This window comes from Heterodontus francisci, chromosome 10, assembly GCF_036365525.1.
Source record: "Heterodontus francisci isolate sHetFra1 chromosome 10, sHetFra1.hap1, whole genome shotgun sequence".
Classification (NCBI taxonomy): Eukaryota; Metazoa; Chordata; class Chondrichthyes; order Heterodontiformes; family Heterodontidae; genus Heterodontus; species Heterodontus francisci.
In genome coordinates, this window is record NC_090380.1 from 27195594 (window position 1) to 27220648 (window position 25055).

General features: G+C 41.7%; 1 protein-coding gene across 1 annotated transcript in view; it reads left to right on the forward strand.

Annotated features, from left to right (window-relative positions):
- kpna3 (karyopherin alpha 3 (importin alpha 4)) overlaps positions 1–25055 on the forward strand; it is a 99303-nt gene that overhangs the window by 55243 nt on the left and 19005 nt on the right. The window contains exons 10-16 of the mRNA XM_068040312.1: positions 3868–3912; positions 7374–7505; positions 8592–8720; positions 15163–15267; positions 16422–16493; positions 20555–20717; positions 20911–21005. Of these exons, the coding sequence (XP_067896413.1) occupies positions 3868–3912; positions 7374–7505; positions 8592–8720; positions 15163–15267; positions 16422–16493; positions 20555–20717; positions 20911–21005 (741 nt within the window). The remainder of the gene's footprint in view (positions 1–3867; positions 3913–7373; positions 7506–8591; positions 8721–15162; positions 15268–16421; positions 16494–20554; positions 20718–20910; positions 21006–25055) is intronic.

Below are 25055 nucleotides of genomic sequence, written 5' to 3' on the forward strand. Positions count from 1 at the left end.
TAGCGCTGAGAATTGGTATACAGCAAACTTTTTTTCTTGTAATCAGTTCATGCACCTGTTTAACAAGGGCACATGTCAATTTGACAGTTGTGAATATTATGGATAGTTACTGTTCCAGCAACTAGGAATTTTTATTGAATATAAAAATGTAGATGTATTCAATGTTTTTGGAACAATTAGCATCAGCTGTTTGTCCTCTTCTGTTAGTGTTATAGAGTGGTTTCGTTAGACCAGAAATAGTATTTCATCTTGTGAAAGTAGCCCTGTGAGAGAAGTGATAACATGAAAGGAAACGGTAAATTTGGGGGATTATTTTAAATTAAATTAGGAATAGGATGAGAGGTGACTGGTTCAAATTAAGAAAACTTGCATGTATAGAGCGTCTTTAATGACCCTAAGACATCCTAAAACACTTCGCAACCAGCTGAAAATTCTGATTAGATTCTCATTCCCAGTTAATAGTGACTGCTTGTTGAAAAGTGGGTGTATGTGGGCATTGGGTCAGACGGTGTCCTCCCTAAATGTCAAAAGTCTGATCTCTCTCATAAAAATAAATTGGCACTTAGAGGAGGTGCAGAGGGCTCTTAGTGTTAATTCAACAGTACCCCAGCTTTTCTCACATGCAATAATACATTCAATGGGAAGAGAATTGAGTGAGGGTTGAAAATGCTGTCCTGAGGTGTAATGATGTTTGCTGTATAAATAATACAGGATGATTTGTTAATGACATCACTTGTAGACCAGTTGCCCTTGAATGAGTACAATTGCAGATAAACAGTGATGATTGGTCTATGGTTTGTAACATACCAATATACATGGACTATCCTTCAGCATCTTGGCTAGATGTAATTCCAAATCCATTTGTATACATATTTTTAGTTTATAAATGTTTCCAGTGCTTTTGAGTACCAGCTGACTAAATTCAAATAGGTTTACAGAGTAGCTGCAATGATCAGATGCTCCTTTTGACTTGATATATTTTTCCAATACGTTGTACTGCACAGAAAAGTGTTGCTGTCGGCTGTAAAGCAGTCTGATTAATTATTTTGGTAAATGATTTGTAATTTCAACAATTTATCAGCTCCAATAACAAGTGCAAGGAGCTTGGCTAGCTAACAGGAAACAGAATAGGCATAAATGGGTCATTTTCTGGTTGGCAAGATGTAACGAGTGGTGTGCCACAGGGATCAGTGCTGGGGCCTCGACTTTTAGTAATTTATATAAATTACTTGGATGAAGGGACTGAAGGTGTGGTTGCTAAATTTGCTGATGACACAAAGATGGGTAGGAAAGTAAGTTGTGAAGAGGGCATAAGGAGGCTACAAAGGACATAGGTTAAGTGAGTAGGCAAAGACCTGGCAAATGGAGTATAATGTGGGAAAATGTGAAATTGTCCATTTTGGTATGAAGAATAAAAAAGCATATTATCGAAATGGTGAGTGTTTCAGAGCTCTGAGATGCAAATGGATTTGGGTGTCCTTGTGCATGAACCGCTTAAGGTTGATATGCAGGTACAGCAAGTAATTAGGAGAGCTGATTGAATGTTATCATTTATTGCAAGGGGAATTGAATACAAAAGTAGTGAGGTTATGCTTCAGTTACACAGGGTATTGGTGAGACCACATCTGGAGTACTGTCTACTTTATTGGTCTCCTTATTTAAGGAAGGATATAAATGCATTAAAAACAGTTCAGAGAAGCTTTACTAGACTAATACCTGGAATGGGCGGGTTATCTTATGAGGAAAGGTTGGACAGACTAGGCTTGTATCCGCTGGAGTTTTGAAGAGTAGGAGGCGACTTGATTGAAACTTATAAGATCCTGAGAGGTCTTGACAGGGTGGATGTGGAAAGCATAGAGGTGAGGAGAATTTTTTTCTCAGTGTCATGAGTCTTTGGAACGCTCTTCCTCCAATGGCAGTGGATGCAGAGTCTTTTAATATTTTTAAGACAGAGGTAGGTAGATTCTTGATAAGCAAGGGGGTGGAAGGTTATTGGGGGTAGGCGGGAAAGTGGAGTTGAGGTTACAATCAGATCAGCCATGATCTTATTGAATGGCGGAGCAGGCTCAAGGGGCAGTGGCTTACTCCTGCTCCTAATTTGTATGTTTGTGGACTTCTTTGTCACTACAATTCAGAACATCTGCTCAGCTGCATTTGCTGCTTCCCCCTTCCCCACCTAGTTAAACCTCCACCTCAGGTTCCAACCATCATAGCCCTAATCCGATTTCTCTAGTTTCTCCCCTAAGCGAGCTTCAACCTTGGTTCAGCTTCTGAAACCATGTCCTTATCACACAGAGTGACTACCTATGCCTTCGTAACTTTGCCTAACTCTGCTCCTGCCTTAGCCATCTGCTGCTGAACCTCTCACCCATGGCATTTGGGCCAAATATTGCTATCAGCAGCGAAGGAACAGCTTTCACCATTCACCTTGTGTATAGTTGCCTGTAGACTTTTTGTGGGCTTGTCAGTGGAGACTTCTAGCCATCCCGTGTCTGTTTCAGTGCAGTGCCCTTTGCAGGAGATCAGTGGCATCTGTGAATGGGTAAGCAACAGGGAGGTTCTTCAACCAAACAGAGTGACGTATGTTTATTGAGACATGTCGAGTGTAAATCAGGAAGTAAAAGACAAGAAATGTAAATTACATTTAAATCATGTATAGGTAGCGAAATAAAGATTGGGGAATACAAATGGTATTAAGGGAGAGAGTTAAGAGACAAACAGAAAAAGTAAAACAAAATTATTTTCTTTAAAAAAAAATTGCAACATTAATTTTCTTAGGAAATGAGACTCTATATCTGAGAAATTAATTTGTAAAAAAAAATTCACTTCTAAATGTACCAGCCCTAACCTTTTCAGCCATTTTATCACAGAACTAGTGGTTAAGTACTCCAAGTTCATGCAATTACAGTGATTTCAGAGCTGAATCTCTTGGTGAGGACTATAACAGCACATCATGTGGAGGAGCAGGGTAACTTTGGCAGCAGCTTCTGGATTTATGAATTCAACTTTATTTATGCGGACATTCGAAGTTGCTGTCAGATTGGCAAGCGCCAATAACCTTCGTGTTGTTATCACAAAATCCAGGCCATTGTCACTCCAGGCAGTCCTCTCTTGGCCAACCTCTCATCATCCATCTCTGTAAATTTGAGCTCGTTCAAAACTCTGCTGCCCGTGTCCTGCCGCATGCCATCTCGCTGACTCATCAACCGGTTCTCACTGATCTATATTGGCTTCTGGTCCATCAATACCTCAAATTTAAAATTTTCATATATGGCCATGTTTTCAGTTGAGCTCTAGAATTCAGTCCCTATACTTGTCTGCATCTCCTGCTCCAGCTGCTCTGCCATCAAGACCCTTCTTGGAATCCACCTCCTTCACCAAACATTTGGTTATATCTCCTAATTTCTCCTCCTTTGGCCTGGTGTCCATTTTTGTCCGATTATATCTTTGTGAAACACCTTGGGACATTTTGCTACATTAAAGGCGTTATCTAAATGTGTGTGATGCCATTGGATCATATTGCATTTGTCACTTAACGTCCTCCCAACAACCGTTATTTCATACATCTTCCCTTCCTAAATTTATTGTCATTATTATCATTGTAAATGGCCAGTGGGTTGTCACCAGTGATTATTTATTCAATAAAAATATGTCCATGTCTTGTGTGAAAACTGCTCAATTGTAAAAGAAAAAACTTAGAATTGCATACTGATTGTAACTGGTTTGTGCAACTGTAGTGGTGAGTGTGCAATCCTAGATTGGTTATACGCACCAGTTGTTACTGCTACTGATCAGGTTTATTTTTTGCTGTTTGATTATTGATCTAAGAATTTAATCATCTAATATATTATTCCTTTTTCCCCACAGATCCTGCCAGCATTGTGTGTGTTGATATACCATACAGATATTAATGTAAGTAATGTACTGATTATGACAAGGAACATTTGCAGTCTTTTTGGAGATTGATGCATTGTTTACAGATAGATTTGGCTGGTTTTAATATAAGCAGTATTTCAAGTGCAGGGAGATTTCTTGGTTGTTTGAGACAACTACAAAGCACAGTGTAATTCCTTGTTTTTTTTTTGGAGCAACTTAACTTTTGAATAATTAGAAGCTAAGTAGATCAGTGTTATAATGGATTCTAAAGCAGATTGATTCCAAAGAGTTAACTTATTTTGCACAGTACTTGTTTTTTTTTCTGTGCAATTTTGGTATCAGATGGTTTCCTTCAACATGTATAACTTTTTCAGGTATTGGATGATGCTGCAAACTTATTGCTGTATGACTGTCCATAAATATGTGGTTGTTGGTAGTTAGTGATCTTTTGGCTCCACTCCTCCTGGGACTTTCTGCAGTACCAATCAATTGCCAATTCTGGTGTTGTTAAAACTCCCTCATTCATAATACCAGAAAGTTTTTAGAACAGCCTGATTTAATTTTTTTTATGTTGTGTGTGAACAGTTTGTTTTAAAGAGTGAAACACTGTTGGCCCGGATGTTATAGAGTCATAGTTATACAGCACAGAAACAGGCCCTTTGGCCCATCGTGTCCGCACCGGCCATCAAGCACCTAACTATTCTAATCCCATTTTCCAGCACTTGGCCCGTAGCCTTGTATGCTGTGGTGTTTCTGATGTTCATCTAAATACTTTTTAAATTTTGTGAGGGTTCCTGCCTCTGCCACCTTTTCAGGCAGTGTGTTCCAGATTCCAACCACCCTTTGGGTGAAAATATTTCCTCAAATCCCCTCTAAACCTCCTGCCCCTTCCCTTAAATCTATGCCCCCCTGGTTATTGACCCCTCCACTAAGGGAAAAAGTCGCTTCCTATCTAACCTATCAATGCCCCTCATAATTTTGTATACTTCAATCATGTCCCCTCTCAGCCTTCTCTGCTCTAAGGAAAGCAACCCTAGCCTTTTCAGTCTCTCTTCCTGGCTGAAATGCTCCAGCCCAGGCAACATCCTGGTGAATCTCCTCTGCACCCTCTCCAGTGCAATCTCATCCTTCCTATGGTGTGGTGCCCAGAACTGTACACAGTACTCCAGCTGTGGCCTAACTAACGTTTTATATAGCTCCATCATAACCTCCCTGTTCTTATATTCTATGCCTCGGCTAATAAAGGCAAGTTTCCCATATGCCTTCCTAACCACTTTATCTACCTATGCTGCTGCCTTCAGTGATCTATGGGACAAGCACACATAGGTCCCTCTGACCCTCTGTACTTCCTAGGGTCCTACCATCCATTGTATATTCCCTTGCCTTGTTAGTGCTCCCAAAATGCATCACCTCACACTTCTCAGGATTAAATTCCATTTGCCACTGCTCCACCCATCTTACCAGCCCATCATTATCAACCTGTAAGCTCAGGCTTTCCTCCTCACTATTTAGGACACCACCAATTTTCATGTCATCTGCGAACATACTTATCATACCTCCTATATTCACGTTTAAATAATTAATGTACACTATAAACAGCAAGGATCCCAACACCAATCCCTGCGGTACACCACTGGTCACAGGCTTCCACTTGCAAAAATAACCCTCGACCATTACTCTCTGCCTCCTGCAACTAAGCCACTTTTGGATCCAATTTGCCAAATTGCCCTGGATCCCATGGGCTCTTACCTTCTTAACCAAGTTTTTTCCAACAGTTTTCCAACCACTGATGTTGTGGTAGTAATAACATTGAAACTGTCTGCGTTTTATTTTTTTAATTTTATTTTAGAGATACAGCACTGAAACAGGCCCTTCGGCCCACCGTGTCTGTGCCGACCATCAACCACCCATTTATACTAATCCTACATTAATCCCATATTCCTACCACATCCCCACCTTCCCTCAATTCCCCTACCACCTACCTATACTAGGGGCAATTTATAATGGCCAATTTACCTATCAACCTGCAAGTCTTTGGCTGTGGGAGGAAACCGGAGCACCCGGCTAAAACCCAGGCGGTCACAGGGAGAACTTGCAAACTCCGCACAAGCAGTACCCAGAATCGAACCCGGGTCGCTGGAGCTGTGAGGCTGATTGTCATTATTCCTTTGAAGCTGACAGCGATTTCTAGAGTCCACACGTACGCAGTTAAATGCAGAAATCCCGAAGTTGTCGTCAGTGATTCTATGCTTCTCCATAGGGTGCGCTGTTGAAGTCCCGCAGACTTCAATCAATCAAAAATCATTGAACTGGCAAGAGCTTGCCCTTTATGCTATTAGTCTCACTGTAAAAACCCCAGAAAAAGTTGCACCTTGTTGAATGTGGTGTAACTGGGTTTTTAATGGCATACTAATTTCATACTTACAGCTGAACAACCTCTCTGATCCTGAAAAGTTAATTTTATATTTGTGGAATGTTAAATTTCTCCATTATGATTCAATAATTCTGCATTTTTAAACCGTAATCCCAATACGTCCTAATCATTTTTTTTGGTCTCCTTAAAATATTAAAAAGGATATTCAGTACATTTTACTTCCTGGTTTGCTCTCTGTGAAAATACTTCAGTATGATTGGCTGCTTAACCTGCTTGATATCACTGTTGCTGGACACCTGGCAATCTCCTTGAGTTGGCACAAGATTCAATCTAATATCAGGAAAGGGGCAACCCGCGCCATAGAGATCACCAGATCTTTGTGGGCTGCTTTCTTCAAGGTTCGTGCGGGTGCTGTCACTTTGCCACTGACTGCAAAATCTGCGTCATTGTTTCTTTCACTGGGGAAAGGTCTGCGCAGGTCAGTGATAGTTGGAACCTCTTTGACCTGCCCAGAGAAATGGAAGCACTTCAGCTGCTCAGCTTGCTGTTGTCTAGGTTTACGGCCACCTCTTCTCTGCTTCGTGTTGGTTTCTGCCATGCAAAGTGAGGCTGAAAATTGCCTACTTTGGTGCACACCATCTTTTTGCAACTTAAGTAACTTTGGAAGTAACAGGCCACAAACATAAATTCATTGTCATGTAGTTTTGTTCACAAAAACAATCTGCGGTTGTAACCCATTGGTATTCCATCATGCTGTGCCGCTGCACTATGATTACATAGTATTTACATCACAGAAATGAGCCATTTGGCCCAACGTCTGTCCTAGTTTATGCTGCACACAAACCTCCTCTCACTTTACTTCATCTCGCCCTATCAACATAATCTTTTCTGCTTTAAATGCATCAGTGTTATTCACCTCAGTGTGATAGCGAGTTCCACATTCTAACTACTCTGAGGAAAACAATTGTTCCTGAACTCCTTATTAGTTTTATTGGTGACTATCTAATATTTGATAAGTCCATAGGTTGCAGGTTCCTATCCAAATTCTATTTTCCTATTGGAGATGTTAACCAGCTGTGATTTTGATGGGATTTAATTTTTATATTCTCTTAATATATTCAAGATACTCGTGGACACAGTCTGGGCTTTGTCTTACCTGACAGATGGAGGTAATGAACAAATACAGATGGTGATTGACTCGGGTGTGGTGCCTTTCCTCGTTCCACTGCTAAGTCATCAAGAGGTCAAGGTTCAGGTGAGAAAATGTAAAAAAAAAGTAGTTTTGGTGTCTAAAATAAGGTAGAAAGAGAAAAAACAAACTTGCTGATTAAGCTTTTGGCCTTGATTTGTGTGCAGATCTCAAAATAGGTTGGATTTTTATTTCACTGTATTGATTTTTCCAATCTTTGACATGTCTTTGGTTGCTACAATTCTGTATAAATTTTGACCTTGCCCATAAATATACTGGCATGTTCATTGTTAATATTCAAGGGCCAATGCTTGTCATATAGTTTCCAGTTCATTTGTCCTTATTTTTCAATGCTTATTTTAGCCATGTTTCAGTTACACTAAATGCAAGTTATTGGTAATTACCATTATTGTTTTCTTGAGGATAAAATTGGATACAGAATAAAACAATCCAGAGATTTGTTTCATTCCTGATCAGAATTTGTGTTTGATGGGAAAAATACTCCCTCTGTATTGCTTTTGAGATAAGTAACATAACAATTTTATATTAAAAAAAGTACATTGTTAACATTATTGTATGAAATGTGAATAAGCCTTCATTTTTGATTAACAGAATGAATACTAACTTCAAGATATTTTGTATATGTTTTTTCAGTTGACTTGTGCAACCAAATCTGATTTAATTACACTAGAATGCAAAGAATAGAATTGAGTATGTTTTGTGCCGGTTTCACATTTTACTCAAAACTTAATATACTGTATATGTTAAACACTATGAAACAGCAGTATTGGGTTTGCAGAAGTTTTCCCTCTGCCAGGTAGGCTCTGGTTTTCCCCATAGGGGTGGATGTAAACCTTTCCTACCTCTCTACCTTACTCAATGACTCTGCCTTTCCTTCTGCAGATTATATAAATGTATTTGTACAAGGACTCTGGTAAATCGGGTTTTCCAGCATGGAAGGGAGAGAAAGCAGCACCTTGTTTCTTGATGACTATCCTAGCTAGTCCATATTGAAAGATGTTGAGTCTTTTGCAGGTGTGGAGGGAATAATGATGATTAAGTAATAAAGTTCGTAGTTTTAATTGGTACTTTGAATAAATTTGCAAAAGAATAGAATCTCACTATGCCTTTTTATTTCCGTCTCTTATCCAGACAGCTGCATTGAGAGCTGTAGGCAACATAGTGACAGGTACTGATGAACAGACACAGGTTGTTCTCAACTGTGATGTACTGTCACACTTTCCTAATCTCCTGACCCATCCTAAAGAGAAGATCAACAAGGTAAAAAAAAAAATTGCTACGTTGCCAGTCTGACTTGAGAGGTTCTGCCAGTGTCATCAAACAATTTTGTGACAGTACCAATATAGTTTTAACACACTGTTCCCAGTTGTTGGGCTAGCAGTGGTAGTTGGTTTCAATTGAAATCTCTTTTGGTGGTCTCAATAGTTGCCATTGTCGACAGGCAGCAGAATCTGAGCATTATTGTAATGAGTCCTTGCCAGTTTTGCTGATGATTTTGAGGGAGAGGTTTTTTTTGTTGTAGTAGTTTACAGCGCATTGTCGACTTGTTTAGGTTTGATTTAATACACCATCACCCTCTTAATCCTTCACAAGACCTGTTTGCTTTCGCCTTACTGTAGCTGCAAATATATAACATACTCTTAGCAGCTTTATAATCCCGTCCCTCCCCCCCACTCTCCCCAAATCTAAAGCCAGAGCTTTCTTTGCCAAATTGGGCTTGAGTGCACTTTATATTGAATGTATATTGACTGATAGCCCATCAAGGCCAAGACAGAGTAATGGACAGTACAAGATTATATTCCCTCTAAGAAGGAAAATGTAATGGTAGATAAAACTAATGCTGGAGTTTAGAAGAGTAAGAGGCAATTTGATTAAAACATATAAGATCCTGAGGGGCCTTGGCAGGCTGGATGTGGAAAGGATGTTTCCTCTTGTGGGAGAATCTAGAACTAGGAGCTCACTGTTTAAAAATAAGGGGTCATCCATTTAAGGCAGAGATGAGGAGAAAAGCCTGGCTATCCAACCAAACCCCACTACGTGTGTCGGGATCGGGTCAGGTCTATATTCTGTGTCCAGCATTCGGGCTCGGGTCGGACTGGACTGTACTGTTTTGTACTGTTTTCTTTTTAATCTACGGTTTTTTTCTGTTTCAATAATATATTTGATATTTTCTGGTCGGGTATGAGAAAAAAAATTAAAGGACTCTGGCCTGGGTCGGGTTCGGGTTGGCTGTTATCGGGTTGGGCCCGGGTCGGGTTTTAATTTTATACCCGAGCCACGCTTTAATGAGGAGAAATTTTTTCTCTCAAAAGGTCGTGAGTCTTTGGAACTCTCTTCCTCAAAAGGCAGTGGAAGCAGAGTCTTTGAATATTTTTGAGGCAGAGGTGGATAGATTCTTGCTAAGCAAGGGGGTGAAAGGTTTTCGGGGGTAGGTGGGAATGTGGAGTCGAGGTTACAGTCAGATCAGCCATGATCTTATTGAATGGAGCGGGGCTGAGTGGCCTGCTCCTGCTCCTAATTTCGTATGTTCGTATTTTGATAATTGAGCTTTTTACAAGGTGAATATGAGTGTAACTGGTAAAAACTATGCAGCAAACGTGATATGTCTGCATTAGTGCATTATCATTTTGAAATATTTATAAAATAGAAATGTAAAATAGTGAATTGTTGAGATGGAGAACATTGCAGTATAACTTCGCTCAAATTTTGTCTTGCATTTTCAAATACGCAATACTACAGGAAGATCTTTGGCTTAGGGTGCCTCTGAGGTTGGCGTCCTATTAGCCACAGTCCCACTGTGTGATGACCCATGTGTACCCATTAAAATGTCCCACACTTAACCACAAGTATCTCAGTGATGGCATCCTCATAGTGCAAAAGAGAACTGTTGGAGACTTTAAAATTTGTGCATCAGTTCAATGGTGTGCGGTGACATTTGGGCTTCGATGATGCTGCAGTGGTGTTTGCAATGTCGTTGTTGCCATGCACTTTTTAATTAAGCTATGTTGCAAAGCTACTCAGCTATGAATGTTTCCAACCTCATCATGTTGGGCTAACACATTTCCTCCTTCTGAGCATGCTCGCTGCGTGATGGGGGGAAATCAAAAATATTAGCTGTGGAGAATGGAAGATGAATTCCCACCCGTTACCTGTGACTTTTGGAGGATACTTCCATTTAAGAGAAACCTCCCAGCACCAGATTATGCATCTAGGTGTATGTGACTGAAGTAACTTTGTACATCTAGTATTTGCACAGATCATTGCTGTACTAACCCTGAAGACGTGGTTGTTCACCTGTGGAGATACAAGAACAATAGGATTATGCTAAATTCACATGGTACTTTAAACAGAAGGACTTGGGGCGGCGCAGTGGTTAGCATCGCAGCCTCACAGCTCAAGCGACCCGGGTTCGGTTCTGGGTACTGCCTGTGTGGAGTTTGCAAGTTCTCCCTGTGACCGCGTGGGTTTCCGCCGGGTGCTCCGGTTTCCTCCCACAGCCAAAGACTTGCAGGTTGATAGGTAAATTGGCCATTGTAAATTGCCCCTAGTGTAGGTAGGTGGTAGGAGAATGGTGGGGATGTGGTAAGGAATACGGGATTAGTGTAAATGGGTGGTTGTTGGTCGGCACAGACTCGGTGGGTCGAAGGGCCTGTTTCAGTGCTGTATCTCTCTATGTCTATGTCTATAACTTGACAAAAAAGAAACAAAACTTTGCTAACATTTGAACTATGAAAAAAATGCTCTGCTTAAAAACCAAGAACATTAATGTTTACTTCACAGGCTTGGCATTGTACATTATTACATATTATACAATACTGACTGGTAATTATTCTATGCAAAGTAATGGTAATGAGTTATTTTATTTTAAAAGAAACAATCAGGATCGGTGCAGCCAGAAGCTGAGCTGAGATGTTTGTTCCACAGGATAGATATTTGGATTATCCTCTGTTTTTCCAGGTGATCCACATAAACCCCTATCTATATTCACAGCCACCAACTGGCCTTGTCATCTCTTGTGGCCTCGCTACTCCCATTATATCAATCTCAGATAAGTCAGTCTCTGATCAGGTCCTTGTATCACTGTCCACCTACATTCCCTTCCCCCTCCCAACCCCACTTCCTTCTACGTCTGTGTCTGTAAAAAAAATTCTCCCCCAAGTCATTTAGAACTGCAATTGCAAATTTCCAACTGTCTAGCCTTTGACCTACCATTCATCACAACATTTTTGCAGCTACTGATCTGCTCAGTTGCGCCCTCACCGCCACCTTTTATCCTTTGATGCCCTTATCCCCGTTAAAACCGTTACTCTCTCTCTCACCCTGCTCATTACTCCGATAGGCCCTTATCATCACTCCCTTCTGTCCCAGAAACGCACACTTGAATGTTCATGGCGGATAACTGGTTTAGCCATTCACCGCTAGATCTGGCTGGACCACGTAAAGCACTATCAAGTCCTCCCCTGCCAAAATTACTCACTATTCCAGGATCATCCTGGAATGCAAAGATAGCCTCCAACTTCTCTTCACTATAAACCATCTTCTTAAACCCCTCTTCCCTGCCTTCTCCATCCTCACTTCCAACCAACAAGTGCAAGAAGTGAATGGACTTCTTTGTCACAAAGACTGCAACCGTCCCTTCAATTGCCTCAGCCACTTCCCTTCCTTCCCCTTGCCCACTGGGCCAAACCTCCTCAAAGATTTCCCCCAATTCACAATCTAGCCCTGAACTTTCTTGTTTCTCTAGTTTCTGTCCTACCCCCGTCATGCCTTCTTCGCGCTCATCTTGTCTGCGAGACCCATCTGCTGCTCCTTCGGCTGTTTTCCCACCCAACTGCTGCTCACCCAACTTCCCCTCCTGGCCCCCATGTTAGCGGATATTGTTAATTCTCAGGTACTGTCCCCTTTCTCTACAAATCTGCTGTCATCACTCCTCAAAAAAAAAACCCCACCCTTGACCCCTCTATTTTTGCAAGCCTCTGCCATATCTCCAACCTCCCTTTCCTTTTAAGTCCTTGAACGTGTAGTCACCTCCCAATCTGTGCCCATCTTTCCCTGAGCTCCATGTTTGAGTTCACCCCCCCCACCCCCACAGATTTTTGCCCCGCCATAGTACCACAACGGGCCTCATCAAAGTCACAAATGACATCCTTTGTGACTGTCTCCATGGTAATCTATTCTTCCTCGTCCTTCTTAACCTATCTGCTGCCTTTGGCACAGTTGACTGCACCATTCTACTTCAACAGTTCTCCCCCATTGTCCAGCTGCGTGAGACTGCACTTGCCTGCTTCCATTCTTACCCATCCAGTCATAGCCAGAGAATCACCTGCAATGGCTTCTTTTCCACTTCTACACCGTTGCCTCTGGAGTCCCCCCCAAGGATCTATCCTTGGCCCCCTCCTATTGCACATCTACATGCTGCTCCTCGGTGACATCATCCATAAACATGACATCAGGTTCCATTTGTATGCTGACAAACGCCCAACTCTACCTCACCACCACCTCTCTCGGCCTCTCCACTGTCTCTAATTTGTCACACTGCTTCTCTGACATCCAGCATTAGATGAGCAGTAATTTCCGCTGACTAAATATTGGGAATATTGGTCCCCCTTTCATACCTAGATATGGCAGGACTGCAGAACTCTGCTCTGATAATTTGGTTGTGAGTTGCTTAACTCTGTCTGTGACATGCTGTTTGACATGCATGTAGTCCTGGATTGAAGCTTCACCAGGTTGACACCTCATTTTTATGTACACCTGATGCTGCTCCTGGCATGCTCCTACACCTATTAGCCAGGGAGGTGCCTTGGCTCGATGATAATGGTGGAGTGAGGGATATGTTGGGCCATGAGGTTGCAGATTGTGGTAGAGTACAATTCAGCTACTGCTGATGGCCCACATTACCTCATGGATACCCAGTTTTGAGCTGCTAGATCTGTTCTGAATCTATCTCGTTTAGCATGGTGATCGTGCCACACAACACAATTGTTAGTGTCCTCAGTGTGAAGACGGGACTTCGCCTCCAGTAAGACTGTGCAGTGGTCACTCCTACCAATATTGCCATGGATTGATGCATGTGACAGGTAGATTGGTGAGGATGAGGTCAAGTAGGTTTTTCCTGTCGTATTGGTTCTCTTGCCACTTGCTGCAAGCCTAGTCTAGCAGATATGTTTCACTAAGTTAAAGTTGCTGTATAAATGCAAATTAACTTTTTTCCATTTAGACACTCAGAATCTTCCTGTTGGTTCAAGGTTTTTGATGCACCTTTTGTCTTCTCGTGTTTTACTGTCTTATTCACAACTGTACACATTCCTTCTAATGGATCTCAGTCAATGGTGGTTGGGATTTTGTGTCCAGAAATAAATCACTTACAGTGAGAGTTATGAACATTTTCATTCGCATTGTGTACCTATACTTAACTCCATTTCCCACAGGCAAGGGGAAAATTCATTTGCATGGGTCAAATTACATGCTTTTGGTTTAGATTTTTGACCTTTTTTCTGTTGAGCAGTGAAGGTGAAGGGTCAAGGCCCATGTTTAGGATACCACCAAGGCTGAAAAGAAGTGGAGAGATGAGGAAACCTGGGGAGTGCAGAGTGTTTTAAAACTCTGAAAGTTGTTGGAATAAATGATCGAGCATGGTCATGAGTGCCACAGTTTTGGAGTCCTAGGAAAGGATGAGTTGGAGTCAGAGTCTGAGCAACAAGTCTTGACTTCATTCAAGTGAGGATGTAGGGAGGAAAAAGAGCATGTCGGATGTCATATTTGTAGTTTACAAAGAGGCAAGCTCAGAGGAGTGCTAGCCTTAGTGCACTTATTACAGCTGAATGTTAATCAAATGTCAGTTTTTCCCCCGTTGATGAAATTTATTTATTTTTGGGCTGAACCACATTGAGAAGACCAAAGACTCACCCACTGCTTCTGTCTGTAATCCATGCAATTCTTGTATTTGTATCTTTTTCTTCAAAACATTTTATTAGTCGACATAATCTGATGCTTTAGAGTATAATTGTGAAGACTGCTTGAAAGAGTTGAGGGCCTGAGATCAATTTTTTTTCTGCTCCATTGGGTATAATATTATCAAAACTGTGAAATATTTTAAAATGGTGTTGGGGGTTTGACTGTCTCGCCTGTAGATAGTTTGACTGAATACTGCCAAGGCTTTTTCTTAAGGTAATGGCGTCGTAAAATCCCCATGTGATTCCAGTCTTTTAATTAAACAAGTGTTTATATGACATAAGCTTGACATGATAGTTATGAACTAGGATGGGAGGCATGTTGTAGATTTAAAGGTTTTTTGAATAAAATCCACACGTGTGTGTGTACGTGTACGTGTGTGTGTACGAACGACTACAAAACTTAAGGAGATGACATGGGTGCCGATTCATGGGTTATGTACTGGGTTCAGCTTGTAGAAGTTCAGTTGAGGACCATACTTGTTTTTGCCCATTTAACATGTAAGACTTGTGTGTCTTTCTCACCACCCTAAACCTACTTCAGTTTGTCTCCTTTTTATTCCATGCAACACAAAGTGTTTGAACACTTGTGGAAGTAGGTGGGATTAGAACCAGTTGTGCTTTAAAGAGCTGACCCTGGAAGCCTTTTAAATCATGTCTTGCTATTGTACACGTACTTAACCTGCAAGAAAATGTTCATTGCTTGGTGGCCAGAATACATCGTTGATGCTTTAAATTGTTTTCTGTAGGAAGCAGTGTGGTTCCTCTCCAATATTACAGCAGGAAACCAGCTGCAAGTGCAAGCTGTAATAGATGCTGGTTTGATTCCCATGATTGTTCATCAACTGGCTAAGGTGAGCAAAAAATGAATCAGTATACAGGCCAGACCTTCTTGCGCAGCTTGAAATCAGCTCAATGAGATATTTTAAGTGAAATAGTAACATTTAATTATCATAGTAAAACAAAGGAGTCAGCAAAGGTTCTGTTGTTTTCACCTATGTGTCTATGGAACACAGCTCACCTTAAAGAATAGTCCAGATTGAGTAATGTGTTTAGAATCACGCTTACAGCTGTTCACCCTCTGAAGTGTTTGTCTGATCTTCTGATTGCCCAAATGCAGGATCTCTAGCAGATACGGTAACATAGTGTTGTGCTTCTGGACTAGTAATCCAGAGGCCCGGACTAATGATCCAGAAACTGGAGTTCAAATCCCACCATGGCAGTCTGGCAATTTAAATTCAATTAATTAAATAAAATCTGAATAGAAAGCTAGTATTAGCAATGGTGACCAGGAAAATGCCAGATTGTGGTTGAAAAGAACAGTCTGGGTTCCCTTTCCGGAAGGAAATCTCTCGCCCTCACCAAGTCTGGCTTATATGTGACTCCAGACTCTCAGCAGTGTGGTTGACTCTTAACTGCCCTCTGAAAAGGCCTAGCAAGTCACTCAGTTGTATTCAAGGAAGTGGCTCACCATCACTTTCTCTTGAACAATTAGGAATGGACAATAAATGCTGGCCTAGCCACCAACGTCCTATAAATTAATTTTTTAAAAACATCCGAATTGCTGTAACTTGAATGAGCCTGGATATATGTGATTCCTGGGAAAATGTAATCCAGACATTTTGGGAAGAAAATGTTTCACATATACAATTATAAAAGTGTTAAGCTTACCATGAATTTATTGGGTGCAGGTGAACTATTTGTTCATATAATCTGGGTCTGTATTTTATTTGTCAGTCAAACTGAAAAACCAGAGAAGATGAGGGAACGAACAGCTGTTCAGCCCATATTTCCCTTTGTCATAGGCCATGTTCACAATCTAGGCAGAGCATTTCCAACTCGCACTACTTGCCTTCCTTGTTGAAGCATTTTACAAAAAAATGAATGCTTCAATCAGTGCTACATTTTATTTGGCAAATTGAGAACTGTATAGTGTGAAATAGTTACTAAAGCTGCATTCTGTTGTTAAAGTTGCAATGAAAGTTGAACTGCATTCTTTTCATTGTAGGGAGATTTTGGAACTCAAAAAGAAGCTGCATGGGCGATCAGTAACTTGACAATTAGTGGCAAAAAGGAGCAAGTAAGTGAAAGATACTTCTATCATTTGAGAATCATAGACTTTTGCCGCACAGGAGGGTCAACTCTCTGAAGGAGCTATCTATCTACTTCCATTCCACTGTCCTTTCCCCAGGCCTTCCAAGTTTTTTCTTTCTACCCACTTCCCATTTAATAGATTCTGCTTCTGGTAGTGGCATTCCATGTCTTCACAACCCTAAGCATAAAAGAAATTCTCCAAACCTCTCCCTTCTGTTCTTCTGGTGGCATTCTTAAATTTATGCTTTACTGACTAGTGGAACTAATTTTTCCTGATTTGCCTTTGGAAAAACTCTCAATCTTGAGCACCTCAATTAGATGATCTCTTAACCACTAAAATAAAAGCAAAATACTGAGGATGCTGGAAATCTGAAACAAAAACAGAAAGTGCTGGAAATACTCAGCAGGTCTGGCAGCGTCTGTGGAGAGAGAAGGAGAGTTAATGTTTCAGGTCAGTGACCTTTCATCATAACCACCTTTGTTCAAGTGGAAAGAGCCAGTTTGCTGAGTCTCTCCTCATAAAGGAAAGCCTTTCATCCCAAGTATGACCGTAGACAGTCTCTGTTGCACTGTTACCATGGCCATGTCAACTTCCTAAAGTAAAAAGCCCAAAACTACACAGCATATTCTAATTGCTGTCTAATCAACTATTTGTTTAATTTAGCATTACCTGTTTGCATTTGTACTCGCTGTCCCTATTTATAAAACTTAAGGTCCCATTTGTTTCTTTTTAAACAGCTTTCTCAACATGTCCTCTAACATTTCCCCTAAGTCTCTCTGCTCTTCATTTTTTAAGTTTTAGTTTTTATTTCCTCTCAATCTTTCTCCCAAAATTTCTTTATACTAACTTTTTATCTTATTTCCTTATAATTTGTTGATTGTCATTTGATAAGTCACAAGGTTTGCTGGCTGATATCTGCAGTGATGTCTGATATTAAGTACCAGAACAGAATAAAAATCAGGTGCATTAAATCACAGTATGCATTGTAGGGAGGAGAAAAACTATCGGAGTAACTTCAAGATTGTAATTTCACAAGTGCAAAGCTATCCTAGGAATGTCTCATCTCCCGGAAACATCTAGCTCCTAATGTAATTGGGGGTCTACTCACAGAAGTAAAATGGAATTCCTTTAAGAGACTCTCGCGCTCGGTTCAAGCAATTTAGTAAGAAAGAAATTTAAGCTTACTGTCGTTCCTCAACACCAAGTGCTAACAGTTGGTTACCTTATCCATTTTATTTCTGACCCAACTACTGGGAACATTCCAACGTTATGTCGGCATGAGACCTGAAATAGGCTAGTAGTTGAGGTGCACTGACACAAAGGATTCCTCTGTCATTTCAACCATTCAAAAGGTGATCAGTGTCCGGGAAGTTAGAATTTTCAACTCAAACAAATAAAGTTTCCACATCCATTGTTCATAGGAGCTCAGATTTCTAATTTGTGTCTGCCCAGTCTGTCTTTTACTGGATTTGTCCATATGCTGTACCTTGTAAATGTGGAGTTGAATCAAGTTAGCGTGTACCTTGATATGTTGGTGAGCATTTTGACACTCTGCTGAATTTTCCATGCAGTGTCATTAATGAAGTTGTAGATAGCATGATAGTGACCCAGCCAAATAAGCATGGATGAACACCCCACACTGGAAGAGACTACCAACCCAATCAAAATAAATAACAACAAAGTTCCTGGTCCTACTGGAATACAGAATCACAGAATAATACAGTGCAGAAGAGGCCCTTCGGCTCATACCAACAGTAGGTTACAAACAAATTTGATAGTTTATAACTCTGTGGCTCCATTCACTCTTTTGGTTAATTTGCCATATCCAAACTTGACGGAAGTTGTAGGGAAAATACTGCCATTAGCAAGATTTTTAATAATTGCCGCCTTACCAACCTATCAAGAAGTATGCTTCCAGAAACACCGCATGGATTCAGAGAAAATCCACGTGAATTTTTGATCAATTCTGATGCCGGGTGTACTTAGAATCTTGGCCTGTCCTTTCCTTTTTATTGATGTTGACTGATCTGTGTGTTCCCAGTATTTTCTCTATTTTATAAATTATGGTGTTTGTCAAATGCAGCAAAAATGACAAACAGAACATGGACAGGTGCTCATAATTTCTGACAAAGCACATGGAACTGTCAGCAGTCGAGGAATAATAGAAATTGATCTCCCAAGTTAGGATGTCTGGAAGCCTATGTTTACATTGTTTGTCAACTGTGTTATATAATGTGCAGTGTGTGTATGCGTGCAGTGTACCCTTTCCAAACCAATTAGCGTTGCCCCCAGGGTGAAGCAAGACTTTGTCTTCAAATCAAGTCTCTTTGTATCAGTGATTGATGACGTTAAGAATGATTTGCTTGCAGACCTGCTTGAACTTGAGCAGACTAGGTCAGTAAAAAGCTCATTTGATTGCTGATGACCAAATTCCATGACCTACAACTTGGACTTACTTCTCAAAGTTGTGAGGAATTATGGGCTTACCATCAACCTGAAGAACACAGAAGTGATGTACAATCCTGTATGCAGTAAACAATATATCTAACTGTCCACTAACAGTGAAGAAACTTAACTCAAACCATAATGGACTCCACCTAACTCAAGTGTGTTGTTATATCACAACCATGCGTTGCTCCTTCGGCAGGCTAAAACAATGAGTCAGTTAGCATGGTATCAGTTTTCACACTAAAACTAACACTCCATCTCGATTCCCAATTTTGTTGACCCTGGCTGTACTACCCAGCATCAAATTCAAGTTTCTCCTCACATTCATTGTGCACCTCAAATGGCAGGAACATGTTATCAATGAGCAGAAATGTGAAAATCAGTCTATGTCAAGATGATACTGATAAAGTACGGTTCACTGGAAATGATATACTCGCATGTTTGGTGAAAGAACTGACAAGTATGTGCAGTACAGTGAGCTCAAACAAGGTAAACATTTGCATAGTGGGCAAAAGCAACATTTTAAGTAATGGCCTGAAACTGAGTGGCATTGATGCAAATAGGATGGCATTCAGAACTATGACAGAGAAGAAGACTTTGCAATGCAGGAGAAGTCGTCAAGTGACCAAAACAGCATCCACTTGCATGCACAGTGGCTAGATGACTTAGCCACACATGAGTCCATTGAAAATCAGTAATTCAAACTTGGTCAAACCATATATGTTGGTCTGAAGGGATGTGATGTCAGAAAATGCTTCAATTTATTGATCTCTTCAATCGCCAGCACCAATGATTGATCCTGGAACATAGCCTTAGCAAAACAATGCAGATTTGTATGTACATTACCTTTTGGTTCAGCTCATTAATGAATAGAACAGAATTCTTTCTTGCCCACTCTGCAGCCTTTGTTGACAAACTCAGGATCGCTAACAGTGCAATCTGTTACATGTATTCTCCATAGAAGCCAGAGACCCGCAGGCATTTGCTTTGTTCCTTCTGAGTTGAAAATCTTCAGAATGTGTTTGGATTGGAATAGGACCCTTCACTTTGATAAAAATTTGGTACCTGTATCCATTAAAGCTGAATGGCCATCATGCTTTAGTTGTTTCTTAAAAACAGAACTGGTGTAGTTCCTCTCAAATTACAACAGTTGGTTCACTTCTTGAGAGACTGTTGGGTACAAATTGTCTGCTATTATTGATTGGTATGCTTTTCATATTCCAAAATTTATCCCCTCAGATTATATGCTACCAAGTGGAAGAGGCTGATAGTGGGCATAGATTGACCCTCTGCCAATGCCTGAGTAGCTGTCTGATTCGGAGGTCTGTAGGAGAGCATTTTAAAAGATCAATCTAGATATCGCTGACAATTAAAGGGTGGTACTTTTAATTAAAATAAAGGAGAAAACTCAACTAAAGTAAAATTAAAATGGATTATAGTTGAAGCTCTTTGTACAGTCTTAACTGTCATTCCATTAACCTGTCTTGAATACATGGGTGCTGCAACCAGTAATTTTGAAATGCCATTTATAAATGAATTTGACCAAAAGGTTCTTGAATGGAACAGTTTGACAACCTATTTTGTTCCTTTTATTCTAGGTCGAGTATCTAGTACAGCAGAATGTAATCCCCCCTTTCTGTAATTTACTCGGAGTGAAAGATGCTCAGGTAGTGCAGGTTGTGCTCGATGGACTGAATAATATTCTAAAGATGGCTGGTGAGGAAGCAAGCACGATAGCAGAAATGATAGAGGAATGTGGAGGTAAGCTTCCAGAACTTGAATTCTTTCTAATTGAAATTAATTTCATTTTTCGCAACGCCCATTTAAATCATGAGAACTGAAAAAGTATTTGAGTAGATTGCAGGTAAAACTTAATGCACTTCTGTGCTGCTCCATTAGTATTTCAAAATATCTTCACAATTGTTTCAACAACTTCTAATTTTCTTCCTGACAGGTTTGGAAAAAATAGAAGCCTTGCAGCAACATGAAAATGAAGAGATCTATAAACTAGCTTATGAAATCATAGATCAATACTTCTCTGGTGATGATGTAAGTAGAGAATTGGGTTCTTATTTAGCTCACAGGCAGTTGATTTGTAGGGAAGGGGAAAGCGGATATTGGAAATGCGATCTTGTATTCCTTCATCCCTCAGTGTCGACTAGGGACATAGGCAATGTCATAAATGTTCAACTTACCCTTCAGCAGTGAGTTTGGTCTTTGTGTGTTTTATTTCTATACACATGCATCAAACAGGAAGTCACTGTCTCGTTTTGTGAAATAGAGCAGTACTGTTTCAATAGAAGTGTGCAAGTGGTAGTTCCTTTTGACATTTAGCAGCAAACCCATGATTTATAGCTGGAATGTTGGAAATAAACCCCAGTTCCGTCCTTTTTATTAGTGGATATCTGTTGACTTGCAACTGATAAATTTTTTTTTAAATCCAGAGGTAAACTTGTACAGAGTAAGAAGCTCCTTAAGCCTTTATAGCTTCATGTGGCTTATTCCATAACGTGGGATGACAATTAAAAATTAAAATTAAAAAAATGGCCCTGGACAGTAAATTATGCAAACAGGATGAGAGAAAGGCAGCAGATTCATACATAAAAGCAAAATACTGCAGATGCTGAAAATCTGAAAAAGAAACAAAAAGTGCTGGAAATATTCAGCAGGTCTGACAGCATCTGTGGACAGAGAAGCAGAGTTAACGTTTCAGGTCAGTGACCATTCATCAGAACTGGCAAAGGTTAGAAATTTAATGGGTTTTAAGCAAATAAAGCTGGGGTGGGGCAAGAGATAACAAAAGGGAAGGTGTTGATAGGACAGAGGGACACAGAGAATAACTGACCAGAAGCTCATGGAGTAAAGGCAAAGGGTGTGTTAATGGTGTGCTGAAAGACAAAGCGTTAGTGCAGAGAGCGTGTGAATAGACAGAAAAATGGAACAGTCCTGGCCAAAAGCACAAACTTGAAAAAAAAAAGTGGGCACATGGTAAAAAAAAAATGAATGAAGAAACAAACTAAAATAAAATAAAAAGAAAAAGTAAAAAAAGAATAAATATAACAAAATAAAAAAGGGGGGCCTGTCATGCTCTGAAATTATTGAATTCAATGTTCTGTGGCTTGCCTAATAGGTAAATGAGATGCTGTTCCTCAAGCTTGTGTTGATGTTCACTGGAACACTGCAGCAAGCCCAGGACAGATATGTGGGCATGAGAGCAGGGGTGTGTGTTGAAATGGCAAGCAACTGGAAGCTCGGGATCATGCTTTCGGACTGAGCGGAGGTGTTCCGCAAAGCGGTCACCCAGTCTGCGTTTGGTCTCCCCAATGTAGAGGAGACCACATTGTGAGCAGCGAATACAGTATACTAAATTGAAAGAAGTACAAGTAAATCGCTGCTTCGCCTGAAAGGAGTGTTTGGGACCTTGGATAGTAAGGAGAGAAGAGGTAAAAGGGCAGGTATTGCACCTCCTACGATTGCATGGGAAGGGGACGAGGTGTTGGTGGTAATGGAGGAGTGGACCAGGGTGTCACGGAGAGAAGGATCCCTTCGGAATGCTGACGGGAGGGGAAAAGAAGATGCGTTTGGTAGTGGCGGCACGTTGGACATGGCGGAGGATGATTGTTTGGATGTGGAGGCTGGTGGGTTGGAAAGTGAGGACAAAGGGAACCCTGTCACAGTTCTGCGAGGGAGGGGAAGAGGTGTGGACCCTGTCAACCACAGTGGGGGAGGGGGAACCTCGGTTGAGGAAAAAGGAAGACATAACAGAAGCGCTGTCATGGAAGGTAGCATCATCAGAGCAGATGCGTCGGAGACGGAGAAACTGGGAGAATGGAATGGAGTCCTTACAGGAGGCAGGGTGTGAAGAAGTGTAGTCAAGGTAGCTGTGGGAGTCGGTGGGTTTATAATGAATGTTAGTACACAGCCTATCCCAGAGATGGAGACAGAGAAGTCAAGGAAGGGACGTGTCGGAGATGGACCATGTAAAAGTGAGAGAAGGGTGGAAATTGGAAGTAAAGTTGATAGTTTGCCATTTCAGGGCGGGAACAGGAAACTGCACCAATACAGTCGTCAATGTACCGGAAAAAGATTTGGGGGAGGGGGCCTGAGTAGGACTGGAACAAGAAATGTTTGACATATCCCACAAAAAGACAGGCATAACTTGGACCCATCCAGGTACCCATTGCAACACCTTTTAGTTGAAGGAAGTGAGTGAAGTTGAAGGAGAATTTGTTCAATGTGAGAAGTTTAGCCAGGCGGAGGAGGGTGATGGTGGGTGTGGACTGGTTGGGCCTCTGTTTAAGGAAGAAGCGGAGAGCCCTCAAACCGTCCTGATGGAGGTGTAGCGAGATTGGACGTCCATAGTGAAGCGGAGGCGGTTGGGGCCAGGAAACTGGAAATTGTCAAAATGACATAGGGCGTCAGAAGAGTCTTGGATGTAGATGGGACGAGACTGGACCAGGGGAGAAACGGTAGAGTCAAGATACGAAGAAATAAGTTCAGTGGGGCATGAACAGGCTGAAACAATAGGTCTGCCGAGTCAGTCCTGTTTGTGGATTTTAGGAAGGAGATAGAAGCAGGCTGTCTGGGGTTGCGGGACTGTGAGGTTGAAGCTGTAGAGGGAAGATCTCCGGAGGAGATGAGGTCAGTGACAGTCCTGTGGACAGTAGCTTGATGTTCGGTGGTGGGGTCCTGGTCCATTGGGAGGTAGGAAGAAGTGTCTGTGAGTTGGCGCTGAGCCTCTACAAGGTAGAGGTCGGTGCGCCAGACAAAAACAGCACTACCCTTGTCAGCAGGTTTGATCTCAATGTCGGAGTTAGACCTGAGAGAACGGCGTACAGCAAGTTCAGAGGGAGACAGGTTAGAGTGAGTGAGGGGAGCAGAGAAATTGAGACTGATGTCTCGCCGACAGTTTTCAAGAGCAGGTAAAAGGCCAGAGGGAGGGGTCCAGGTGGAGGGAAAATGCTGGAGGCTGGTGAAAGGGTCTGCTGGTTGGGGGGAGGTCTCCTGGTCAGAGAAGTGAGCCTGGAAGCGAAGGCGACGGAAAAAGAGTTCAACGTCATGCTGAGTACAGATTGTTCAGTGTCAGAGAGGGGAAGGTCAGAGGGTGTAATGAATACACGGCAAGGGGTCAGATCAGAAGGGATGGGGTCAGAGGGAAGTGGAGGGGCATTCATCCCCATCAGCTGCTGGAGCTTGCGTGCCTTAACACCTGAAAGGAAGAAAAAACGTTTTTTGTTAATGCGTTGGATAAGACGAAGGATGAAATGAAACTGCGAAGTAGAACAGCTTTGAGATAAGGTGAGGCGGTGTAGAGGCCTGCTTTAGGTCGGGGAAAAGAACCCGACTTGAACCTGACTGAGCCGCAGTGGACCCGAGTCCGACCCGGCCCGAGTCCCTCCGTTTTGGCCCCGAGCCCGACCTGACCCAAACCCGCCACGACTCGACCCGACCTGAGCCCGACCCGACCATCCCTTTACTTACCTTCCTGACACCGAACCTGGAAGAAGCTGCAGTGCATGTGTGATGACGTCATAGTGACGTCACTCGCTCAATGCACAGACTGAGTTGCATTCTGGACTCCCAGCTCAGGCTGAGCACTTACTGTGTGTGTCCGACCCGACCTGACCCGACTCAACCTGGACTCGGCCACGGACGATGGGCCCGACCCGAACCCAACATATGTCGGATTCAGGTCAGGTAGCAAGCCTCTAAGGCAGTGCTTCTGGAGAGAGAGGTCTAGTGTGTACATATGGCGGTGCATGGCACTGAGTGTGGATCTCAGGATGCGGCGAGAACAGGAGTCTGAGGAATGTTGTATTTCTTGGAGATACCTGTAATCCTGCATAGATTCAAAACATGAAGGATGAAACTTCAGTTGGAATCCATGTGGAATGTGTCAGAGCCAGAAACAGTCGCTGAGGAAGGAGATGTGGCTGTGAAAACGAGTTTTGGTGGACACTTTATCAAACACCAGGAGGGAAATAGAAAGCAATGAAAGTGAACAAGGTCAAGCATTTCATTTACCGATTAGGTACGCAACAGCCTACCGGACTGAACATTGAGTTCAATAATTTCAGAGCATAACGGGGCCCCCCTTTT